Here is a 24146-nt window from a genome sequence, read left to right as displayed (position 1 = left end):
ATTCTCTGCCTCTTGAATAGCTAGTATTACAGGTGTGAGCCCTCAGCGCCTGGCTCTAACATTGCTTTACCTCTCCCACCTCCCATAGTCCCTTTAGACTAATACAATTTTGCCCTCTCTCTCACTATATATGCATGTATGAATATATATAAATATATATAATCAGATATGTATCTATATATACACTTAACTTACAGAACTACCTTCCACATCCACTCATACACTTTTTTGCCAATCACAGTTATGCAGGGCCTTCCATGCTCCACGGAAGCTAAGCATAAAAATGGATAGTTCAGGAGGATTGCGGGCAAATAGTTTCAGAGACCCTATCTCGAAAAAAAATCCATCACAAAATAGGGCTGGCAGAGTGGCTCAAGTGGTAGAGCGCCTGTTTAGCAAGTGTGAGGCCCTAAGTTCAAACTCCAGTTCTGCCAAAAACAAAGGATAGTTCACACTGGGTCTTTAGTCATCAGTCTAAAGGTTACCAAGTCTATGATCAAATAAACTTGTCATGCTTTTCTCTTCTTAACCTGCCTTTTGTTATAGGGGCCATGACCCTTTATGTTGGACAAGAAAGGACCACTCCCTTTCCCACCCTACAAAACTTACATTTTTTTTCCTTCAAGATCAGATTGATTCTTGTAAAACATAACTAGCTTTATCAGTGGCATGAATTTGCGTGTTGTCCTTGCGTAGGGACCATGCTAATCTTCTCAGTATTGTTCCAATTTTAGTATCTGCTGCCCAAGCGAGTGCAAGCGCCCCATTTTCTTTTCACTTCTTTTTTTACTTCATCTTAGCTAAATGCCTGAGAAGTGATTATACTTCTTTTTTTACTATGACTACTAGAAAATTTATTTTATTTTTAATTTTTTGGCAGTACTGGGGATCAAACTTAGGGCCTCGAGCATACTAGGCAGGCACTCTACTACTTTAATCTCACTGTCAGCAAGGTTATTTTTGAGATAAGGTCTTGCTTTATATGTGGGCTTACCTGGACCATGATCCTCCTCTTTGTACTTCGCTGCATAGCTGGGATGACAGGCACGTCTGCCATTGGTTGAGAAGGGGGTCTCTTGAACATTTTTGCCCTGGCTGGCCTTGAATCACAATCCTCCCAATCTCTGCCTCCCTGGTATCTAGGATTACAGGCATGACCCACTATGCCTGGCACTACTAGAAAATTTTAAATTGCATATATGGCTCTATTGGATCACACTGCTGTGCATCAGGCAATACAGATGCGCTTATGGGGTAACTCCAGGGCAACATTGAGAGAACAAGGAGTTCTCTTTTTACTACTTAATAACTTATTATCAATCTTATTTCCAAATTTTACATAATCTTTTCTTGACATTATTAGCTCTTGAAAGACTACACTTGCAGTAATGGTAAGGAAGTTTAGAGCTCTCTGCCTTCTGAGAAATAGTAGGAATTGGCTGAGAAAAGGCAGGCTAAAGTCAGATCATTTTCTTCTTGGTGGAACTGGGCTTTGAACTCAGGGCTTTGAGCTTGCAAAGCAAATACTCTACAGTTTGAGCAACACCTCCAGTCCAATTTGCTTTGGTTATTTTGGAGATGGGATCTTGGGAACTATTTCCCTGGGGCTGGCCTCAAACCATGATACTTCAGATCTCAGCCTACCAAGTAGCTAGGGTTATAGGCGTGAACCGCTGGCACCTGGTTCCTCGTTCACTTTTTTATTCCTTCTTTTTGGCCAAGAGCAGGGAACAGCAGGCCAGAGAACATGAATCCACAATAATTACATTTTTCACTGTCCTTTCAAGAATGCAGACTGTGGTTGCTATGTTAGCTTTTATGCTGTGACATAGTGCCTGACATAAACAACTTAAAAGGCGGAAGGATTTATTTTTGCCCATCCTTTGAGAGCTTCCAGTCCATGGTTGGCTGGCTCCATTGTTTCCAGGTTTATTGGCTGACAGAGTACAGGAAATGAAGGAAAAGTCAAGAAGGAGCCCAAAGTGCCTGATGTGGTCAGCTCTGTGGGCAGTTGTGCAGAATCTATTTTATTCACATTTTACAAGCAGGTAAATATGTTAAGTTTGAGATTATGCAAGCAAAATAGGGACTGGAGATGTAGCTTAGCGGTGAAGTACTTGCCTAGCATGTGCAAGGCCCCAGTTTCTATCCCTAGCACCACAAAAAAAGAAAGAAAAGAAAAAGGAAAAGGTGAACAGGGATTCCTGGATGGTGCAAAATTCCAGTTTTGTTAAGGAAACACACGCATACTATTGCCGTCTCCTGTAGTCTCTGATCAGAAGATTTCCAAATTCTTTGTGTCTGGCATGGAAGCATCCAGGCAAGACATAAGGATGAAGTAAAGGAGGGGAGAGTTACAGGTAGCCAGGTGTTGGTGGCTCACACCTAGCTACTCAGGAAGCAGAGATCAAAAGGATAGTAGTTCGAAGCCAGCCTGGGAAAATAGTTTTCAAGACTCTCTCTCAAAAAGCTCCATCACAAAAAAGGGCTGGTGGAGTGGCTCAAGATGTAGGTCTTGAGTTCACGTCCCAGTACTGCAAAAAACAAAAGCAAGACTTTATTAAAGGTAAGGGAAAGGCATTACAAAAAGCAATGGTGGGCCCATTTGGCCAGGTGGACCAAGTAGGATGGAGAAGCAGGAAAAACAGAGCGGGCTATCTGTTTCGAGGTGTAATAAACCATGATAGCCTGTGGGTAGGGAAAGATTTGGTAATTTGCACTAGCGTGATTGACTCTCTGTACACACTTAAGCTAGCTCTTAGGTATTTTAATTTTGCGCATGGAGTGTGTTCAATGTTCGTGTTTTTTATCTGAGAGATAATGGAGGGCAAAGTCACTTCCAAGTCTTCTCGTCTTAGAATTCACAACAGCAAAGAATAGCATTATGCTGAGATAAGGAGGTTAGCATGAAATGTGCCCAGAATAAGTTACATGGGGTCTGAGGAGTTCCCACGGCATCTTTTCCTAGTTTTAGCCTGCCTCAATGCAATTCAGCACCAGTGTGAGGCTTTTCCCCTTGTCCTAAGCAATAAGGAAGAAGGGATGAGGCCAAAGAAAGGCTGCGTTGATCCAAGTTTGGGAGTTCACAGGGACAAAGGATGGGGGCTTGAGGACTAGGTGAGAGCGACTGGGGGAACAACCATAGTGAGAGAAGTGAAATGAAAATATGGGTCATCAAGGGAGGAGGGAACAGGGTCGTCAGGGGACCAAAGGTCTTGATACGGGCATGGCACACATATTCTGGTCCCCTCCCTTCCCTTCCTCGGCCCCACAAATGTCCCCAGAATGACTAGATCTGAGGAAACCAAGGAACTGAGATGGGCCACTGGCTGCATCATCTTTAGAAATTCCCACACTCCACCCAGGATAGAGGCAGGCACTGAGGTCATGATGGTGAAGGAGTAGATTGAGTTTTTAAATTAAATTTGTGAACAATAGGCTGAAAGTTTCAAAAAAGTTACTTTGCTGTTTTCCTTCACCTTGCATGTCAAAAAGCAGAATGTTTTCCCTAAGTCAAGTTTGCTTGTACCAAGAGCTTTCAACAAGTCTTAGGCTCTGCTGTGTCATTTACACCTTAGGAACATTGTTTTTTTAAATATTACATTTTCTATACATTTGTGATAACCTTAAATTTTGATACACACAGTTTTAAACAAATGCACATAAGAGTTGCAGAAATAGTTCTAGGAGAACTTATATACTCTTTATCCAGGTTCAAAGAGTGTTACCATTTTGCTCCATTTGTTTTTTTTTATCAGTCTCTCTCTAGATTTTTATTTGCATATGCAAATTATTTTTCTAAACCCTGTGAAACTAAAGTAGGAACATTACATCCCTTTACTCAAAGTGCTTCAGTATATTCCTAAGAGCAAACACATTTTCTTATGCAACCACAGTACACTGATCAAAGTCAGGAAATTTACCATTGACACAATGCTATTGTCTAATCCACAGGCCTTGTTCCACTTTGGCCAATTGTCCTAGTAATGTCTTTTATTTCCTGGTCTAGGATCCAATTCAGAACCAAACACTGATTTAGTTGTCATCTCTCTTTAATATCTTCATCTGGAATAGTTTCTTGGACTTTTTATTTCTTGACCTTGACATTTTGTGTGTGTGGAGAAGACCCCTTAGTTTGCATTTGTCAGCTGTTCATCATGATTAGACTCAACTTGTACATTTTTGGTACAAAGACCACAGAGAGAATATTGAGTCTTTCTTGATATATCACATCAGGAGGCATATGATGTTTACTTGGCCCAGCTGGTCATTATACCATTGCTTCGTCATAGCAAAGTTTTTTGTCTTTATTTTTTAACATTTGACAGACATTTTGCATTGCTGTAAAATTTCTTTTTAGCACAAGCATGATAACCTGGATCTTTCAAATTATTATTATGATTATTTTCAATTTTTTGAGACTAGATCTCACTATGTTGCCCAGGCTGTCCTCGAACCCCTGAACTCAAGGGATCTGTCTACCTCAGACTCTAAGTAGCTGGGACTTTAGATGCATGCAACTGCATCTAAATTATTTTTGATTAGTTGCAAATAACCGATGAGCATTAACTTAGTATTTTTTAAGGGAGCAAGTTTAAAATAATATATATTCATTTTTACTTGTGGAATTTTAATGTCAACAGGTATACTTTGAAACAACCTATTTGCAGACAAAAGTGGGAAAACTATACATTTGTTATGAGGTTTGAAAATGTGATTCTAGATCATCAAAGGACAAAGTTCTGGACATGATGAACATATTTTTAAAATATTATTAACAATATATTTTAAAGTGTAGGACTTTTATGATTAACATGGTAATATGCCAGGCAATAAAATATAACCAGAAGGGACATATGCCTTAGTAGAGAGAAGCCAATTGTCCTTTGTGGTGTGAATTCTGCAGTAACTGTTGAGTCAGGAGTTTTTGCAGATTCTCCAAGCCTGACAGAAGGGAGTCATGGGACTGATTGTGCCAAGGGAAAGAAGTTGAAAACAGAGCCAAAGAAGATTTTAAAATAAGGGTTGTGTCAACATGCATAAATTCCCTTGCTTTGAAGAAGCTGCAATAAGATCCAAGAACAGGAAAAAGAATATTTATTATTTTGGCTTTGCATGCCAAAATATAATCTTTCTTTTTCTTCTATCTTTTCCTTAAAATAACAATTGTCTGCATATCTAATGAGTGACTTTTAAATGAGCCATTTGGTGTTTTTTTCTTTCTGCACTCATTTCCAGTACTAAGCAGCAACAGGACAGACTGCTTACTTTTGAGTAAAGACTGACCCAACACAAAATGAACCAAGATAGGCTGTGATGGATCTTTTTTAAAATTGAGGCTAAATTCATATAATGTGGAATTAGCCATTTTAAAGTAAGCAATTCAGTGACATTTAGCACATTTATTTACCATGCTGTACAGTCTGACATCACACCCATTAGCTTCAAGACATCACCCCAAAAGGAAAATTGTACCCATTATATGGCCACTTTCTCATCCCTCCCTTTCTGTCTCTATGGCTTTAGCTACTCTGGACATTTTATATAAACAAAATCATACAAAAGCTAGACTTTTGTTGTGACTGGCTTCTTTCACGTAGCATAATGCTTTTTGAGGTTTATTCATGGTGTGGCATGTATTAGTGTTGTAGGCTCCTGTAGTCTCTGATCAGAAGATTCCCAAGTTCTTTGTGTTCCATGTGGAACAATCCAGGCAGAACATATAGGAGTAGTAAGGGAGGTAATAGGGTTTATTAAAGGTAAGAGAAAGGCTTTGCAAAAAGCAATGGTGGGGCCCCATCTGGCTAGGTTGGCCAGGTAGGATGGAAGTGCAGCTGGAAACAGGAAAAAAGAAGGGGGAGGAATCACAAGAAACAATGGTGGCCCACCTGGCCCATGTGTTGGTGAAGCAGAAAGCAGAGAGCTTCACCCTATTTCAAGGCATTTTAAACAGCAGATAACCTGTAGGTGGGGAAGGATATGGGTGGTTCATCTGCAGATCATCTGTGAGTGGGGAGGGTTTTGAGTGGTCCCTGAGCTAGGGTGGTGGTTCTTGCTATGGTGTGATCAATATTCCTGTTTCTATCTGAGGGATAACGGAGGGTGGAATCACCCTGAGACTTTTTGAAGCATTAGGCAGAGAAAAAAAAAATTTACATTGCTGGTGGGACTGTAACCTGGAAACAGCCCTGAGTTCAAACCCCCTACCACCCAAAACAAAAGACCACCATAATCAGCACAATTGAGAGATCTTATTTTAAACATTCCCCCTCTATTTTTAGCCTGCTTCATCAGGACTTCATTCCTTTTTGTGGACAAATGATATTCCATGGTATGTGTATAGCACATTTTGTTTATCCATTCATCTACTGAGGGACATTTGGGTTGTTCCCACCTTTTGATATTGTGAATAACACTGCTATAAACATTCATTTTTTGAACACTTATTTTTATTTTGTGTATATATACCGAAGAGTGGAATCACTGGATTATATGGAATTCATTCTGTCATCCCCGCCCCCTGTTTTTTTGCAGTGCTGGGGATGGATGCTACAAAAGTGCCCTACCACTGAGCTACAACTCAAGCCAAACTGTTTTCCACTGTTTCCAGGTTGCACCATGTTACAGTCCCACCAGCAATGTAAAAGGGTTCCAATTTCTCCACACTCTTACAAGTAAGTTTTAAAAATGGGTTTATTATAGCCATCCTTGTGAATGTGAAGTGGAGTGATATGCATTCTGGTACATACTGCTTTGTTACTTGGCAGGGATGCTGTTGGCTTTACATCTGGGTTTTGATATATTTTCTTTTCTTTCTTCTTCTTCTTTTTTTTTTTTTAACAATCCCAAGGTCCTTGGCTGTACCTGGGGCAATTCCATGAGATGCAAAGCTGGAGCCCAGGTAGCAGCAGTATGTTTTAAAGGCTCCCAGGTGGTTCCAGTGTACAGCTGAAATTGTGAGTCACTGTGTCATCCATCCAAGCTCCCCTCTCAGTTATATACTCTTTCAAATCAAAATTTTAAATGCTGTAGTGTTTAAATAGCTGGGCGAGTCCCACATTCATCTGGAAAAATGGTGAGGGAGTGATCCAGATTTTTGTCAGCCATTCTAACTCTAATAGTTAATGCCAAATTTTTAAGAGAGGAAGTGATTTCACCACAGTTGCACAGAGGAGGCAGGGAGGCAGAATGTCTCCAAGGGTCCTAAGTGAAATGGTGAAAAAGTTAAAAAAAAAAAAAGCTACTGCTTTTGATAGCCAAGGCAACTGCTAAGGGCTGCCAACTCCTCCCATCCCCAATCTTCCTTCAGGAGGAAGGTTGGGGACAGCAGTGTAATGGGTAGCCTCCTGGTGGTTCTTTGAGCCTGTGCATATTTCCAGCAGATGCCCTGGCTAACACTCCACTGCCACCACCATCACCATCACAGCCACCTTCCTTCTTTTTTTTTTTCTTTGCAGTATTGGGGTTTGAACTCGGGGCTTACACCTTGAGTCACTCCACCAGCCCTTTTTGGTGAAGGTTTTTTTTTTTTTAAGCTAGGGTCTCGAGAACATTTGCCAGGGCTGGCTTTGAACCAAGATCGTCCTGACTTCTGCCTCCTGAGTAGCTAGGATTACAGGTGTGAGCCACCAGCACCTGGCACACCTTCTCCTTTTTAATAAAGGGCTTTTTTCTACTTTTGATTTCCTTCTACTCAGTATGTAGTTACTATTGCTAATTGGGCAGGGCAGTGTGACTCTTCCTTTGACTTTATAAAACCAATCTTGCTGATGTCCAGCTTGGCCTGAAGGCTCATTGGTAAGCCCATTTGAAAAAGAGAGGACTACCTAACACCTAGCATAGTGCAAGCTGGCATTTCAGTGTAGGATTTGAAGTCACTTAATTATCTATATGTCACTGCCCTCCAGCCACACACCCTCGGGACACACCTGGAGTTCAACAAGCTGAGTTTTATTCTCATTGAGGGAGATTGCGCACCATCTGAGCAAGAGGGAGGGAGAGAGGCTGACTTAGAGGATTTGCACCTGTGTCAGTTGGTTTTGGGGCGTGTTTAAGGGAGCCAGGTGATGCCCTGGATTGGATGCTGCCAAGGGTACTTCTGTGATTGAATGGCTTCACAAGTGTTCTCCAGAGGCATGCAAAATTGGAGCCAGGCTAAATCTGGGGTTTGTAGAGAAGCAGCAGACACTAGAATCATCCAGGATTGGGGGACATCTGGTCACATATGTGGTTTGAAGGAGGCTCATGTTTTGTCAGTATTCAGACATGATTGTAGAGTGATTTTGTGTCTTGTTCTGTCCTGGTCACAGAGTGGCCTCGCCTGATGCTGGTTTTCTGAGGAAATTGTTTCTGTTTTCACAGCACACCCAGGCTGCCCTGTGAACACATGGTCAGCTTCTGAAAGGCAGAACCTTGTTCGCTTTTTAAATGTTTTTTGGTGGGATTGGGATTTGAACTCAGGGCTTTGAGCTTGCAAAGCAGGCACTCTACAGCTTGGGCAACACCTCCAGTCCATTTTGCTCTGGTTATTTTGAAGATGGGGTCTTGTGAACTATTTCCCCCGGGGTGGCCTCAAATCACGATCCTTCTAATATCAGCCTCCCAAGTAGCTAAGATTGCAGGCAGGAGTCACTGGCACCTGGCTCCTCATTCACTTCTTCATTCTTCCCTTTGGGCCAAGAGCAGGGAACCGCAGGTCAAGGACGAATCCACAATATCTACATTTTTCACTGTTGGCAAGATTTTGTTGACTAGGGAGTTGTTTCAAGAATGCAGGCTTGTGTTAGAAATAAAGTCAGAGGTGGTCCATTTTCAAAGCATTTAAGCCTAGCCATTTACTTGTGTATTAGCTTGAGGATACTGGGGGAGGGGCAACTGATAAGGGGTAAATCACAATACAGTGAGGGAATGGGTTAAGTGCCAGAGAGCACATATCACATTGAGACCTTCCTGCTACAAAGGCAGATAACCACATAAAGCCCACCTCTAAAACTTGACCAATCCCAAGAGGCATATTTTGAATAACCCAAAAGGAATTATGGAACATGCAGTGAAAAGAATGGAAACCCCATAGTACTCGGCCAATGAGGAACTGGGGGAGAGACTTGCGCACTAGACAATCTAATGCTTATTGTGACATCTGCCAGGGTGTCTGCTCCTCAGGCACCCAGCCTTGTAAGGTTGTCATTGAAGTCTCACTTTCACTGTACTCCACTTGTCTGAGTCCATTCTTTGAGTTTGGACAGGTGAGTGTATTTGTCACAGTTGGTATGTTAGCTTTTCATGCTGTGACATAATGCCTGACATAAGCAACTTAAAAGGCTGAAGGATTTACTTTTGCTCACGGTTTTGGAGCTTCCAGTCCTTGGTTGGCTGGCTCCATTGTTTCTGGGCTGTGGTAAAGCAGATCATGGTGGAAGGCTTAGCACAGCAAAGTTGCTCACCTCTTAGTGGTAAGGTGAGCAGAAAAAGTGCCAGAAAGGGGCCTGGGATGCCTCCAGTGATCTACTTCCAACAGCAAGGACTCACCTCCTAAAGTTTTTATGGCCTCCCAAAATAGCACCACCAGCTGGGGAGCAAGCCTTCACGGCATGAGCCTGTGGGGGACATTTCATATTCAAAGCATAACTGTTGAATTAGAGAACTTTCTCCTACCTCTTTTGTTGCAGGATGAGTTAGTGAATACTCTGAGGTGACAATAGACGTGCAATAACATTTACCTAGTCAAGTGTAACACAGTTGATTATCACAACCAAGATGATTATTACTCTTGAAATAGCCCATGAAGCCAGGGGCCTAGGTAATAAAACTCAGGCAATGAGAACATGTTCCAGATTCCAAATAGGTACTCGTAGCCCAGTTGGAGGTGTGAAAAGAGGCCTGGAGCTTTTGATTCCTGTTCATGTCCTATCTTCTTGCCAGCATCACTGGTAAGTGGGACACGGATTGAGAACATTACCCCAAAAATGCTGATTCCACATTATGGTCCATTTATCTCTGTTGTTCTACTAACTTCATGAAGCTTTCTTGTTAAACTCCAAAATTTTTAAATGGCTATCTGATTAGTTAATGGCAAAGCATCTTGAGGTTTTTCATCTTCATTTGTTTTGTACCTTGCAAGAAGCAAGATGAAGCCCAAGTACTGGCACGGGGGTCGGGGGTGTGTGTGTGGGGGTGGTTCAAGCAGGAACCTGGGCTGCAGCCCCAGCCCCAGGGCCCTCCTGCACTGCTGAATGAGACCAGTTACATAATTTTCAATCCTGCTGTAAAATGAAAACGGCCCATGTTCAAAAATTCTTAAGAATTTCAAGAAGGCAACAGCAAATAATTAAATCAAGTGCAGGCATGTGACCTGTGATGGTGCAGAGCAGGGACTGAGGCACATCTGAGGCCTGTGGATGAGGAGCACTACATTCTGGTGGCCTGACTCCAGAGGAATGGCAAGAACTGGAGAATATCCCAAGAAGAGGAGTTGCAAGTTGACATTGTGGGACTGAAGGACCAGAGAGCAGAACAGCTGACAAAAGTAGGACCTGGGTTCCAAAGAAGGACGGAAAAACACGGAGAGCAACAAATGGGTGGCTATGGGTAAGAAAAAAATTAATGCACATGCTGTGAAGTGATTCAGTCTTTTTTTTATTGAGGTGCTGAGATTTGAACTCAGGGCCTACACATTGAGTCACTCCATTTTGTGATGGGATTTTTGGAGATAGGTTCTACAAACTATTTGCCCTGGGCTAGTTCTGAACCCCTATCCTCCTGATCTCTGCCTTCTGAGTAGCTAGGATTACTGGTGTGAACCACTTCTGTCTGGCAGTGCTCTAGTTCTTAACAAAAGTGGTCTGTTGAAGAACACTTGTGAAGACAGCTGGGTTCTTGTAAGACAGTGAAGGACTCAGCAAAAGTCACTAGGGTCTGCCTGGGGGAGAACTGAGTTGAATATCTAGGTGCTTCATGCTGTTGTGGAGATACAGGAGTTCACTGATCTAAATTTTGTCTAGTCATTGCAGCAGTTTCTGTGGTCAGGAGAGGCACGGAAGTCTGTAGAATGATGGAAGCATTTGCTCAGGGATATTGTCAGTGCAATAAAGGAGGGTTTTTTTTGTCCACAGACACTTCAGCTTTCTCTTCTCTCATCTTGTTGAGTACCAGCCATAAACTCAATGTCAAAAATAAGGCCACGGAAAAGGGTCCATAGCCATGAATAGAGGTACCAGACAGGAGTCCTGCCAGAGGAGCTCCCACAAAGGCAATTTCTCAGCTTAACATTAGCAATAACACTGCCCTGTCACTTGCTTCCCTTCCCTTCCTATTTCGCCTTAAAATTTAATTCCTTAAATGCCCAAGAGCGTTCTGTTCTCTCGTCAAATGCAAAGCAACCCCTTGCTCATAATAATGGCAATAATAATCCTAATGGATTTTACTGTTGCATTTTATTAAGAAGAAAAAGGCAAGCAATACTTTGAGACTATAGGGGTGGATTCTAGCATTTTATTTTCTTCATTTGGCCAGGAAATAAGAGGGATCTGGGAGGGGGAGGCATATGGGGAAGTGTGTGAAGTGGGCCCTCCGGAAGTCGCGCTGCGCGGTTTAAACCTAAGATGACCTAAGGGATGGCGGGAGAGCGGGCCCCAGCCTCGGCGCAGGGCGCGGGCATTGGTGACGCACGCCGGAGAGCAAGGCGCCCACGTTTCCACCATTAGCGAGGCCTCACACCCAGCGCTCCAAGTTCGGGGCTGGAGGCCTCCCGGCTTCTTCCTCCCTCCCCGAGGCGGGCCGGCCCCGCCCCCGCGCCCGCGCCCCGGGTCGCTCGCGGCGGCCCCGCCCACCTCCTACTCCTGGCCTCCCCCGGCGCAGCGTACTCCCCGCCGGCCGCAGCCTGACACGCCGCACGGCTCCCAGTCTCCCGCGGCCGCCTTCCCCAGGCATGGCACAGGGCCTCGCCTCACTATGGCAGCAGCACGGCACAGCACGCTCGACTTCATGCTCGGCGCCAAAGGTGAGGGCGCCGGCCGCCACCTGCCCGGCCGCCCCCGCCACCCAAAGGGCTTGGGGCCGGGGCTAGGCGGGGCGCGCGCGGCGGGCTGAACAATGCGGGCGGCCGCGCGGCGCCTGCGTCTCCCGGGCTGGCGCGCTGCGGGGCCTCGTGCACCGGCGCCCGGGCGGAGGCCGAGCTCCTCCTCGCGCTGCACACGGGTTTGCGCGGTGCTCTGTCCTGGCCATAGTGCGGGGCCTGGAGGGACCGCGTTGGTGTCCGCCAGCCGCGCCGCCTTTCTGGGGCCTGGACCGTCAGTCCACGCTGGCTCTGTCCCCGCGCCTCCGCTGGCCTGCACCCCAGCCGGGGAGGGGAGCCTTTCAGGCCGCTCGGGGCCGGTGGATCCCCCGTGGGGTTAGAGTGCAGGGAGCAGTGGAGAGAACTCGGCGTGACTCGCACAACGGGCCTGGGTGGGGGGCGTGCGCGGCGCGGGGCTGCCCTCACCACCTTTTCCTGTGCTTGTAGGCGGGTAAATTTCCCTTTTGGGGGTGGGGGTTTCCCCTCGTGGGGAGCTCGGGCTGGAGAAGTTCTATGGTCGCGCAGCACTTGGAGGATTCTTAGCCCATTGCGTAGGAGACGGGTCCCCCGGAAAGGGACTGGGGGACGGGAAAAGGAAGCGTTTATTATTACTGGAGGTGGGGAGGGTTAAGGTCTCGGCGCGGGAATTACAATTCCCAAAATCGGGGAGGCTCAGAACACAGCCAGCCATACCACAGAAGGCTGGGAAAATGGGAACTGTGCGCAGGAATTTTGAAGAGGAGGGGCGCTTTGCAGGCTTCTATTCTTCGGATGCCTCCAGCATAGGCGCAGGGGGCTGGAGGGATAGGACTGCCAGTTCTTTTTCTGGTGGCCTTTAAACTTGTGAATTCTGCGGACTTGGTTCTGCACTCCCGGGGCATCCCGCTTGGAGAGTATCTCCCACCTTGCATTTTCAGCGTTTTCTCCAATTAGATGGAGCACCCTTTTCTGTTACTATTTTTAACACTGACTTTGTGAACTTCTGAGGACTCATTTTACATTTTCTCCTCAAATCTAAAGGATGTCTCATGGCACAAGGTTAATAAAAAGCCTCCGGATTTGGAACAAAACTTAGGTTTGAATCCTGTTTTGCTTTGTTTTGTTTTTTCTCATTGGCTCTACATGTGACCTTCAGTATTTCTCAGGCTTTCTGAGCCTCATCTTTCCTGTCTGGGGAGGGGAGGGAAGAGAAATGAAAAAAGTGCATACCTCACAGGCTGTAAGGGACTAGCTGTGAACTATAGGGTTGTTAAGCAACTCCTGTATTTGGGTGGCCTGAAGTGACTTGGAGAGAATACAGCATCTTTTAGTTCCCACATTTCTTAGGTGAGGATGAAGGGAAAGGAGACTACTGGGAAGAATCTGGAGATAAAATGGTGTTAGGGTCGTGGAGCTGGAGGGAGTATAAGATCACTAAGGTTTTGCTGGGAAGTACTTTGCCAGCTTTAGGGCTGAATGGTTAGTGGAGGCTGTAGTGGTTGGTGCATCAAACTCACCTGCTAAAGGGTGAGCTTGGGAAGTGTCCCTGGGGTAAGCACCATGGGAATGTACCCGTATTTATCCAGTATGGGTGTTCTTCTAGACTTTAGGGAGAGCGATCTCCCATTTGGGCCAGAAGGTTCTAGCACTTCTTCAGTCCTTGCCCCAGAGCCCTAAACCTCCTTCAGCTTAATTCAGGTATTGAATCTTGCAGTGCTGGCCCCAATGGGTTGCTTCTGTTGTGTCATTCTGCAAGTGGGGAAAAAAAACCTAAGAAAAATTCCAGTGTCTTGAGGTGGGGCTGGCCAGAGAGTTTGGTAGGAAGAAGGAGAAACTGGCAGGTTCTAAGTTGGCAGGATATGAGCGTGGCATCTAGATGTAGTTGTGCAAAGAAAGTAAAGTAAAAAAGATTGAGGACCAAAGAATATGTGAGAGGTCACATGTAAAGCAGGGTAGAAGGCTCTTAAGAGGGAAGGACTAAACACTGGCTGTTAAGATTTTCATCTTCAGTCTGTTATTAATCAAATATAAAGCTTTAAGGGCAAGGTGAAGAGCATTCTAGAAAAAAGCACTACACATAGTAATGTGTACATGTATGCAACTGTGTCAGATCGAGTCCTTACAAAAGTGTTCTGGAAGAACTGTATCACCATCCTGTCACTTAATTTGGTGTGAAGGAATCCACATTTGGAAAATAAGAGGATCTGACTAGATTAGGATTTTCCGAATTCTTTTCCTTTTCAATAAGGGGTACTTGGTGAGAAATCCACGTGTGAGGTCTCTAAAAACATTTATTTTAATTGATGATAATGAGTCAAAAGGCATTACTCTTGGCATGTGAGTATTGGATGTGACTCAAGGGTGAGTCAAATGCCTATGGAGCCTGGATTCAAGTTCTTTTTTTCCCCATTTGTCAGTAATCCTTCCTAATGCTGCAGTTCCATGATGTGATTTTAGGTGAATTAAATTTGAACCACTTAGTTACATTATTATGCTGTGATTCCATATAACTTAGTTACCAATGCAAGCCAACAGCACCATCAGACCAGACCTCCAAGCGCAATGGCTGTTGGGGCCTGGTGGTGCTGTTTAATGTTTTGGTTGATGAGGTAACCCTGAAAACTGTTTTTGCTTTAAAAATTTTCATCTTTGGTCATTTTGTAAGTGAAATATTGAACTCTGAGGACTCCTGAGCTCAGAAAAGATGGTGAGAGTTTTCATCTTGAGGCCAACAAGAATAAATGGGTCCCATGCTGTGATACAGTTTCGGCATCTAAACTATTTAGGGGCTGGTAGAGGACACATGCTTTGTTCCTGATGCCATACACTAGGTAGGGTGCTGGTTATGCAGAAGTGAGTGACAAGCCAAGGCCTCTCCCTAGCCCTTTAGAGCAGATAGTCTCTAGCTGGCCAGTCAGCTCTCGAAAGGTCTGGCAATCCTGCATCCTGTGTCTAGTTTTTCCCTTTGGCTGGGCATATCTTTGAGGGGTGACATCTGGGGTCTCTGTCCTGGACACACCTCTGGTAGGCGGTTGATAAATGCTGATTAAATGGCCCAACTTTATGTTACAGTAAAGATGGAATGCGGGTTCACATTCCACTGATTAGAATTAGGAGGATGCATTATGAGTTTGGAAGCCTAATGCCGTTAGGCCTGTCTTTGGGACCAATGATTATCATTTGTGTAGGGAAGTAAAGTGACTTGTGTCACTCAAATTCACAAATTAATTTTATAGCAGAAACCATGCCTAATAGGTTAAGAAGAGAAGACTGCTTGGGTAACATGGACTTAGCAGAAAAGGTTTGGTGGAGGGGTTCTTTTGTGCCATTGACCCTCATCAGGGAAGCTTTATGGACCACTTTTTATTTGTTTATTTGCAGTGCTAGGAATTCAACCCAATGCCTTGCGCATGTGAGGCAAGCATTCTACCACCGTGCCATGTCCCTGCTGAGAGTAAGCATTTTAAATGCATAAAATATCCCAATTATTTAAAACTCAATTTTCAGAATTCAGCTCCCACCCCCCCCCAAAGTAACATGCACTTCTTATTAACAGATGAAATAATAAGATGTAGCAGCAGGACTAGTATCTTACATAATTTCAAAGGAGAGTCTAGCAAAATTAGTATTTCAGTCATAATGTATGGTATGAAAACATCTGATTTTATTGGTGATAATGACCAGGAGTCGTTTAAGGTGTGGTTTTTGGCCTTCAAGCATAAAAGAATTTTCTTCTAAATTTCAGTTAGTAAAAATAGTGATGTATATTTTTCCCACCCAAGTTCATAGACCCCTTGAATTGGATCTTTTGGCCCTTTGGGAGCCCTTAAAGCCCAAGTTTAAACCCCTAGTTGGAAGGAGAGAACCAGAGCTCCCAGTTCTTTATATTACATGTTTCTCCTTCCTTGGAGTAGGTTTCTACCCAAGGCCAGTAGTGTAGGCAAATCTTTGTGATTCCTCTTCAAAACATGTCTTTGAAAACATAATATTTGCTACTTAATTAACTGTGATAGGTATTGTCCCTATTTTTAAAGATTAATAAATAGGCCCATTGAGATTTTTTTAACTTTTTTTTTTTTGAGACAGGGCCTTGATATGTAGCCTAGGCTGGCCTGAAATTTGCTATATAGCTCAGGCTCGCCTCAAACTTAGGTCCCCTTCTACCTCGGCCTTCCAAGTGCTGAGATTACAGGTGTTTACCACCATTCCTGCCTTGAGATTTTCAACTTTTAATTGGTATAACTGGAATTCAAGGCCATGTCCATTTGATTGCAAGGCCTTCGCTGCTTCTGTAAATGTGAAACCTTGTAGTTCAAAGGCTTTGACTTTCAGTAGAGTGTTCCATCATCCCCCATGCTGTGGGGGACATTTGGTGATTTCTGTAGATATTTTTGGTGTCACAACTGGAGAGGTGCTACTTGTGGCTAGTAGGTAGAGGACAGGGATCCTGCTACACATGTTAACAATGTCTCTCCCGTCCCCAAGCATTGAGAGCTCAAAATGTCAGTAGTGCCCAGATAAAGTTTTAAGTCGACTAGTCATCTCTGTAATCCTGGTGACAAACCATCAGTCCTTTTTGGAAGTTTCCATTATGTGTATAAATTGTTAGGGAGGGAGGATGGCCCCTACCTTTCTCCAAGGTGTTAAGAGCCCAGGGTTTGGCCGGTGTTTCCTGCTTCCTACCCAGCAGAGCCTGAGGCTTGACTAGCCCCTTCTCCCTGATTTCCTGAGCCATTGACCCTTCCCATGAGTTTCCATTCTCTAGGGTGTTTGATGAGCTGCTTTCTGGTGGAAGCATATTTTCGTTGTCTGATTTTAAATAGCTGTAACTAAGAATAAAACCCAAACACTTCAATTGTGATTGCATTTAGCTTGTTCTTGTTGCTCAAGAGTAGGAAGGGCATCTTGCCATACTCCTTCATCATTGTCGTTACCCTCCTTGCGTTATACTCCATCCCTCTTTGTCATAAACAACAACCTGTGTGCCTGCCCCTTGGCTTTAACAGTGGAGCCTTGGCCCTAGAGGACTTGATTGGGAGTGGGGAATGCAATCTTAGACATCAATCTAGATTGACTGAGTCAGTCTGGGGAGAGGTATGAGTTTCTGGAATTTGCATTTTTAGTCATAATTTCTCCCAGTAATTCTGATGCCGATGAAAGTATGAGGACCACTCTAGGAGGCTCTTCACTGAAAACACACAAATTTGTGTCAGAAGTTTTTGGCATAGCCATCACACCCCAGGAACCTGTCAGCCCTGTCTTTCATTCAATTTTGTTGGTTCTACTTACTGAGTGCTTTTTGCAGTACAGGGTTTTGAACTCAGGGCCCAGACCTTGAGCCACTCCACCAGCATTTTTTTTTTGTGATGGGTGTTCTCGAGGTAGGGTTCCCTGAACTGTTTGCCCCAGCTGGCTTTGAACAGTGATCCTCCTGATCTCTGCCTCCTGAGTAGCTAGGATTACAGGTATGAGTGACTGGTGCCCGGCTATTAATTCTATTTGGAAATGTTTTATGGACTGCTTGGAGCAGGTCTCTGGTCTGAATGAGTCTGCCTTTCTCTGGCATGCCCTTTTGCTTTGTTGTGATTTGTTATCTTTATCAAGCTCCTTTCCCTCAAGTCTGCAGACAACTGTACCGATTATGTCCCAGATGACTCTAGGCTACTAATGTTGGGCATTTGTTTTGTGAGCTTGCCATTAAAAAATTGTATGAACCATAACAATTCCAGTTAGAGTGTGGTTTCTGCTTTGCATCCATTTCTTTAGGCTGATAGAGGTAAAATTAGTGTGTACATTATGTCAAACAGTCTCTTCTGGTTCTCATTGGGTAGTTCTCTCTTGTCTGGCTGTTGAAGAATTGACTCCATAAGCAAGGTACTGGTAGCACCCCCCCTCCCATATTTGCTAATAGGGGAGAAGTGCTGATTTCAATTGAATAACTGGTAGACAGTTTTCTTTTCTTTTCTTTTTTTTTTTTTTGATATTGGAGTTTGAACACTGGGTCTCACATTTGCTAGGCAGATGCTCTACCACTTGAGCCATTCTGATAGTCTGGTAGTTTGTCTTATGGAGTTTTTGAGAAAAGGTGGTTTGGTTTTTGCATTGGAGGGGATCACCGATTTGGAATTTTCTCTGTATACAGTTATGTTGGTTGTATTTGAATTAGCAGCTACAGGCCTTAGCTACCTTTTCAGGAGATGAAGAGTGAAGTGCTGTGGCCTTTAATAGCTTTTAAAGAGCTTTGCAAAGTTTTAAGACTTGGTACTTGGAAGATTAGGAATTTCTGGGCTTTATAATTTAAATTGTGAATACCTAACTCCGTTATAAGAACCCTTCAGAGGTAGGGATTAGTTATAAAATTACTGGATTGTTGAGCTGGCCTGGTCGCACACACCTGTGATCTTAGCCACTTGGGAGGCTGAAGTGGAAGGGTGGAGAGTTTGAGGCCAGCCTGGGCTACATACACAGGGAGATCCTGTATCACAAAAAAAAAAAAAAAGAAAGAAAGAAAGAAAAAGAAAAACAAAAGGAGTTGGTGGATCGTGGTTGTATGTTTAAAAACGTGTTCAATAAGGCTATTTGGAGTTAATGCTTATTCCAGGAATTTTAATCCACCATTTCACTCCAAATGTAATCCAAGACTGCTGATGTGCCCTGTGGTTCCAACCACCATTTCATGGTACCTTAATTAAAGGGTCAGTTCTTTTGAAAAGTTAGGAAACCTCCTCAATTGAATCTGCAAACCAAGTATGTAAACCATGCACAAATGCTCTTTTAAACCCTTACAACTTGGGCACTTTTCCAGACTCCAAGCAAAACAACTTTGCTGCCCTGAGGTGTGATGGACCTGGATTTCATTAAATTGATCTGTCATCTGTGTTCCTGTAGGAGTCACTGAGGTAGTGGCAATACTGGTAATCAAATGCGTTGATGTGTTAAGCCCCAAACTCAAAAGTAGCTGGTAGAGCAAGTAGCTGTTCTAGAGTCCTGAGCAGACTTGACTCTTAGTAGTTTAACATGTACCTTAATTCCTCTCTTTCCATGAAGGTACTAATGATACCAAAGAGGATCCCACACACTGCGTTGTTGGGTGGGATAGCTAATAAAATGTTTGGAAGAGTGTCAAGTGATACATAAAATACTTAACACTAATTGCAATACTCAGGGCTCTTTACTTTGAAATTGCTCCAGTGGATAAAGATGCTCAGTTATAAAGAGGTGCGAATTTAACTTACTGAAAGACTTGGAAAGTTCTGTTGGCAAGAGAAGAGGTGAAAAATAATGGGCTGGCCTGTGATTTAAAGGCTGGTCTTCTTTATTTAAAGCTCCCCCAAGCTATAAAAGCAAGTTAATGGGACACTTTGTTTTTTTAAGGTATCACTTAGGTGTTGGTAGTATATAACTATACTTTTCCCTGGAATGGAAATTCTTTTACTGAGAATCCTGAGAAATTTCTAGGACATTGTTATGTTTAATACTGAATACTCTCTTCCAGAAGGACTGCAGATCATAGTGGTCAAGCAAGACTGAGTGATCACACTTTGGGTAACAGTAGTGATATGTTGTCCAGTTGGCTTTTATCACTGAATCTTTTAAAAATATAATACCAAAGCTAAATGACTCAGTGTTGGGGTTTTGGGAGAGAGCCTGGACCTTCATGTGCAAATACTTAATTTTCCTAAATAAATGGGGTTTGACTAGTCTGGAGCAGGTTGCCTTGTTGTTAGAGAGAGCTTACCCATCAGTTCCCTTTGGTATGAGATACAATAACAGAATAGGGACTTAAAAAATTTCTGAAGTTCCTGTGATTTGTTTTTCTGTGAATGAAGAATCTGGTTTTACTTGTAGAGGCTGGAGAAAGTGTTCAAGTAGTAGTTTCTATCTTTGTTGCACTTTTTTTTTTGGTGGCACTGGGGTTTGAACTCAGGCCTTCCCACTTGCAAAGCAGGTGCTGTATCACTTGAGCCATACCTCCAGTCCATTTTGCTCTGGTTAATTTGAAGATGGTTGTTTCACAAATTATTTTCCTTGGCTGGTCTCGAACCATGTTCCTTCCCAATCTTAGCTTCCCAAGTACTTAGGATTACAGGCATGAGCCCCCAGCGACTGGTTTGTTGTACATTTTTTAAAATTCTTTTTTTTTGTGGCAGCATTGGGGTTTGAACTCAGGGCCTCATACTTGGTAGGCAAGTGCTCTACCACTTGAGCTACTCCAACAGCCCCATTTTTTCTTTCTTTCTTTCTTTTTTTTTAAAGCTATTTGCTCATTTCAGAACTTGCACAGGAGATAGGACAACATAAAGGGGCAATTCAACTCTAATCCTATCACAAGTAGATAACCACTCTAATGTGTGCAACACTGGGCTTATTCTTGTAGCATATATAGTTGAGGAAGGCAACACGTTGTTCTGATTAAAGGCACTGGATTTTGGCTCCGCTCCACCAGTTACTAGCAGTATGACCTTGATCAAGTTATTACCCTCTGTGTGTCTTATTGAGCTGGACTTCATTACTGTGTTGAAAAACAGTGGAATGCAGACATACTAGCCTTGTTACTCATCTTAGGGGGAAGTCATTCAGTCTTACATATTCAGTAATATGCTGGTGTAGGGCTTTTTTTTTTTTTGTAGATGACCTTATCAAATTAAGGAAGTTCACCTCTATTCTCTTTTCCTGCCCTGAATGAGCTTTGAATTTTGGCAAATACCTTTTTTGCTTCATTTAATATGATCATGTGATTTTTCTTCTTTTAGCCTCTTAATATAGTGGATCAGATTGATAATTTTTTTTTGAGTATTGAACCAGCCCTGTATACCTGGAATAAGTCTCACTTGGTCATGGTATGTAATTATTTTTCTATATTGCTGAATCCTATTTGCTGAGCATTATTGGTAAAGATTTTGTGTCCATATTCATGAGAGATTTTTAACTGTAGGTTTCGTTTTTTGGACTTTTTTCTTTGACTTTGGTGTTAGGGTAATTCTGGCTTCATAAAATTGGGAGGCCTTCCCTCATCTGCTATTTTCTGGAAAAGATTGTAAAGAAATGGTGTTCATTTTTCTTTTAAATGTTTGGTAGAATTCTCCAGTGAGACTATCTGGGCCTCAAGATTTCTTTATTTTTTTGTTTTCATTTACAAATTTAATTTCCTTTATTTGTAGGGCTATTCAGATTGCCTGTTTTGTATTGGCTGAATTGTGGTAGTTTGTGTTGTTATAGAGGAATTGGCTTATTTCATTTGCAAGTTGTCAGATTTGTGTGTATAGAGTTGTTTGTAGTAGTCCCTATCCTTTTGGTGCCTGTGGGGTCTGTCTGTAATGATAGCTCTTGATTTTTCTAATATTGACAGTCTTTCTTTTCTTTGTCTTGCTAGTTTATTTTATTGATCTTTTCTTTTTTGTGTGTTCAATATTTTATTTTACTTTTTGTATTTATATTTTGTGTACATTGTGCCTTATTGATCTCAGAGCAACAACTTTTTGCTTCATTATTTTTTTCCCTATAGTTTTTCTGTTTTCAATTTCATTGATTTCTGCTGTTATCCCTTCATCCGTTTTTTTTTTTTTTTTGGTGGTACTGGGCCTCATGCTTGCTAGGCAGCAGGTGCTCTACCACTTGAGCCACTCCACAGCCCTTTTTTGTGATGAGTTTATCCAAGACAGGGTGGAACTGTTTGCTCGGAGCTGGCTTTCAACTGCTCTCCTCATCTCTGCCTCCTGAGTAGGTAGGATTACAGGCATGAGCTACCAGTGCATGTCTCCCTTCGTCCGTCTGCTTTGGGTTTTTCTCTTCTGGGATTCTTAGAGTGGGGGCATAGATTCGTGATGGGAGACTTTCAAATGGAGACCAGCACTCTTAAATACTCTCATTCTCTAGGGTGGGGTTTTTAGTAGTTGCCTGTGTTAGTTCCACATATTCTTTAAAAATCAGGAGTTCTGCCAGATGCACGTGACTCACACCTGTAATCCTAGCTACTCAGAAGGCAGAGATCAGGAGGATCGAGGTTCAAAGCCAGCCCAGGCAAATAGTTTGAGAGACCCTATCTTGAAAAAAAACCCATTACAGAAAAGGGCTTGTAGTAGCTCAAGGTATAGTCCCTGAGTTCAAGCCCCAGTACTGCAGGGAAAAAGAAAAGCAGGAATCCTAGTTATATAGATTATTATCTATATAACAACATTTAATAAGTTGCTGACTTAAATGAGGAAATACTCCTTAGTTTATTCTAGTCTTAAGTTCTAACAAGTTAAGTCTTGAAATTCAGTTTGTAAAATTAGAGCTGAATGTCCTTGTTGTTTAGGCATTAAGAGCTGGAAAAGACCTTGGACCCAGGGTTCAGCAAACTGAAGCCTTGGGCCACTCCTGCTCAGCTGGCCTGTCCCTGTCTGACTCTTTAGCTAAGCATTTTTAAAGGGTTATAAAACATAGACACAGGCAGACAGAGAAGAGCCTGTGGCATGATTGGCCAGCACTACCTGAACACACTTAACTATGTGGTCCTTTATAGAAAAAGTTTACCCACCTCTGCCTAAAGATCATCTGAACCCAGTGATGTTGGTTGCTTACTTCTGAGCCATCTGGAAAAATGCTGAAATACAGGTTCCCAGCACCGCTCCTCCCATGGCATTTTTGTCATTTGGAATCCATCATATCACATGGCCCTCTCTGTGTTTATATAGTTTTGACTTGTATCCTTTGTCTTTTATCTCTGTACTGTATTTTCTCCTAGCATATTTTTCTTGTGCCTCCTAGGCACTAATTCCCTTGAAGGTCTGTTCTGAAGGGGCTTGCCCAAATGTGCACTTTTCCAGTAGTGCTGTGGTAAAGCCAAAGGGACGGCAGAGGGGCTTCTTTAGGGTCAGCTTTGATATAAATTTGACTTTTGAGCCAGGCACTGGTAGGCTCACGCCTGTAATCCTAGCTACTTGGGAGGCAGAGATCAGGAGGATCACCATTCAAAGCCAGCCAGGGGAAATGGTTTGCAAGACCCTGTCATGAAAAGAAAACCAACACAAAAATGGGCTGGTGACTCAAGTAGCAGAGCGCCTACCTAGCAAGCATGAGGTCCTGAATTCAAACCTCAGTACCACAAAAAAAACGGGATTTTTGCTATCACAAAGTTCATAGAGCCCAAACTGTTTCATCTTTGCAAATGCTATTTCATTGTTCACTCATAGTCTGGCATATGCACTCAGACAGAAACCCTCAAATTTCTCATGGAAATACAAATAGCAGGTAGGACCTGACTTGGAATTCTACTTAAAGTTAGTGGGAAGAAAGTTGGATAGTCATGATGTAGGTGATGGGCTCTGAAGCAGATTTCTTCTTCCCAGAAAATGAAAGTGTCAATCCTAGAGTTTCTACTTTAGGGAGGAAATCTTGCTCCCCTTTAGATGGAGCTGAAGGAAATTATTAGTCCATCGAAGGACTGGCTTGGGACCTGGCCCACTGCTTTGTGATGAGGGCTTGAGGTGAGATGGTGGCTGGGGAGCCTTTCTACATCTCACGGGGAACTGTGAATACCAGTGAGGACATGAAGGGAAGGGCTGGCCATTTGACTTGGTCCAGATGTCTTCTGTCCTCTAACCTCAAACACCAAAGCGCTCTCTTTATAGTGCTGCCTGCCCAGCCTCACTTGCTTCTTTAATTTCTCCTTCCTGTTGTTTCATAACTTGATTCTGCCTCCTGGCTTCTTTGTGGGGCCTGATGGGTTTTCTAGTCAGTCCTCTGCCTTAGTTCCCTTTCACAGCTGCAGCACAAGTTCACTCCTTCCTCTTCTACAAATAAGTGTTCCTTAAACTGACGGGGCCCATATTGCATTGCAGGGTGTCTGTGTTGCTAGAATGAGTCCTGGGGGGATGTCAAATGGCGTAGTTAGTTGTTCAGTGTTTCATAACCACAAACCGACAATATTTAGCTCTCCTCCCCACCCCCCAAATGAAAGGCAGGCTTTAGCAAAATGTCCTGTTATACCTTGTTTTCTAAATCTTGGTTATCAGAAGGGTGAGGACAGGGTAGAGTTTGCGTCACTTGACAACTCCATCCATGTGCTGTGGGCACAGGTGGTGAGGGCAAATCAAAGCCTCGGGTCTTCTCTGCTTTCAAGGCTCCTGGTCTT

The 24146-nt window shown here is 43.3% G+C and overlaps 1 protein-coding gene and 1 non-coding gene across 2 annotated transcripts in view; one reads left to right on the top strand and one right to left on the bottom strand.

Moving 5' to 3' along the window:
* Positions 1-651: 651 nt before the first annotated feature.
* On the bottom strand, positions 652-760 carry LOC141420080 (U6 spliceosomal RNA). Its single transcript, XR_012444781.1, has one exon. It is a non-coding gene; the product is annotated as a U6 spliceosomal RNA (small nuclear RNA).
* Positions 761-11827: 11067 nt separating this feature from the next.
* Positions 11828-24146, top strand: part of Sms (spermine synthase) — a 44779-nt gene continuing 32460 nt past the window's right edge. The window contains exon 1 of the mRNA XM_074064330.1: positions 11828-11998. Within this exon, the coding sequence (XP_073920431.1) occupies positions 11950-11998 (49 nt within the window). The 5' untranslated portion in view covers positions 11828-11949. The remainder of the gene's footprint in view (positions 11999-24146) is intronic.

This window comes from Castor canadensis, chromosome X (assembly GCF_047511655.1).
Source record: "Castor canadensis chromosome X, mCasCan1.hap1v2, whole genome shotgun sequence".
NCBI lineage: Eukaryota > Metazoa > Chordata > Mammalia > Rodentia > Castoridae > Castor > Castor canadensis.
The sequence above is the reverse complement of the archived record's forward strand: the minus strand, read 5'-3'. Positions and strand labels throughout refer to the sequence as shown.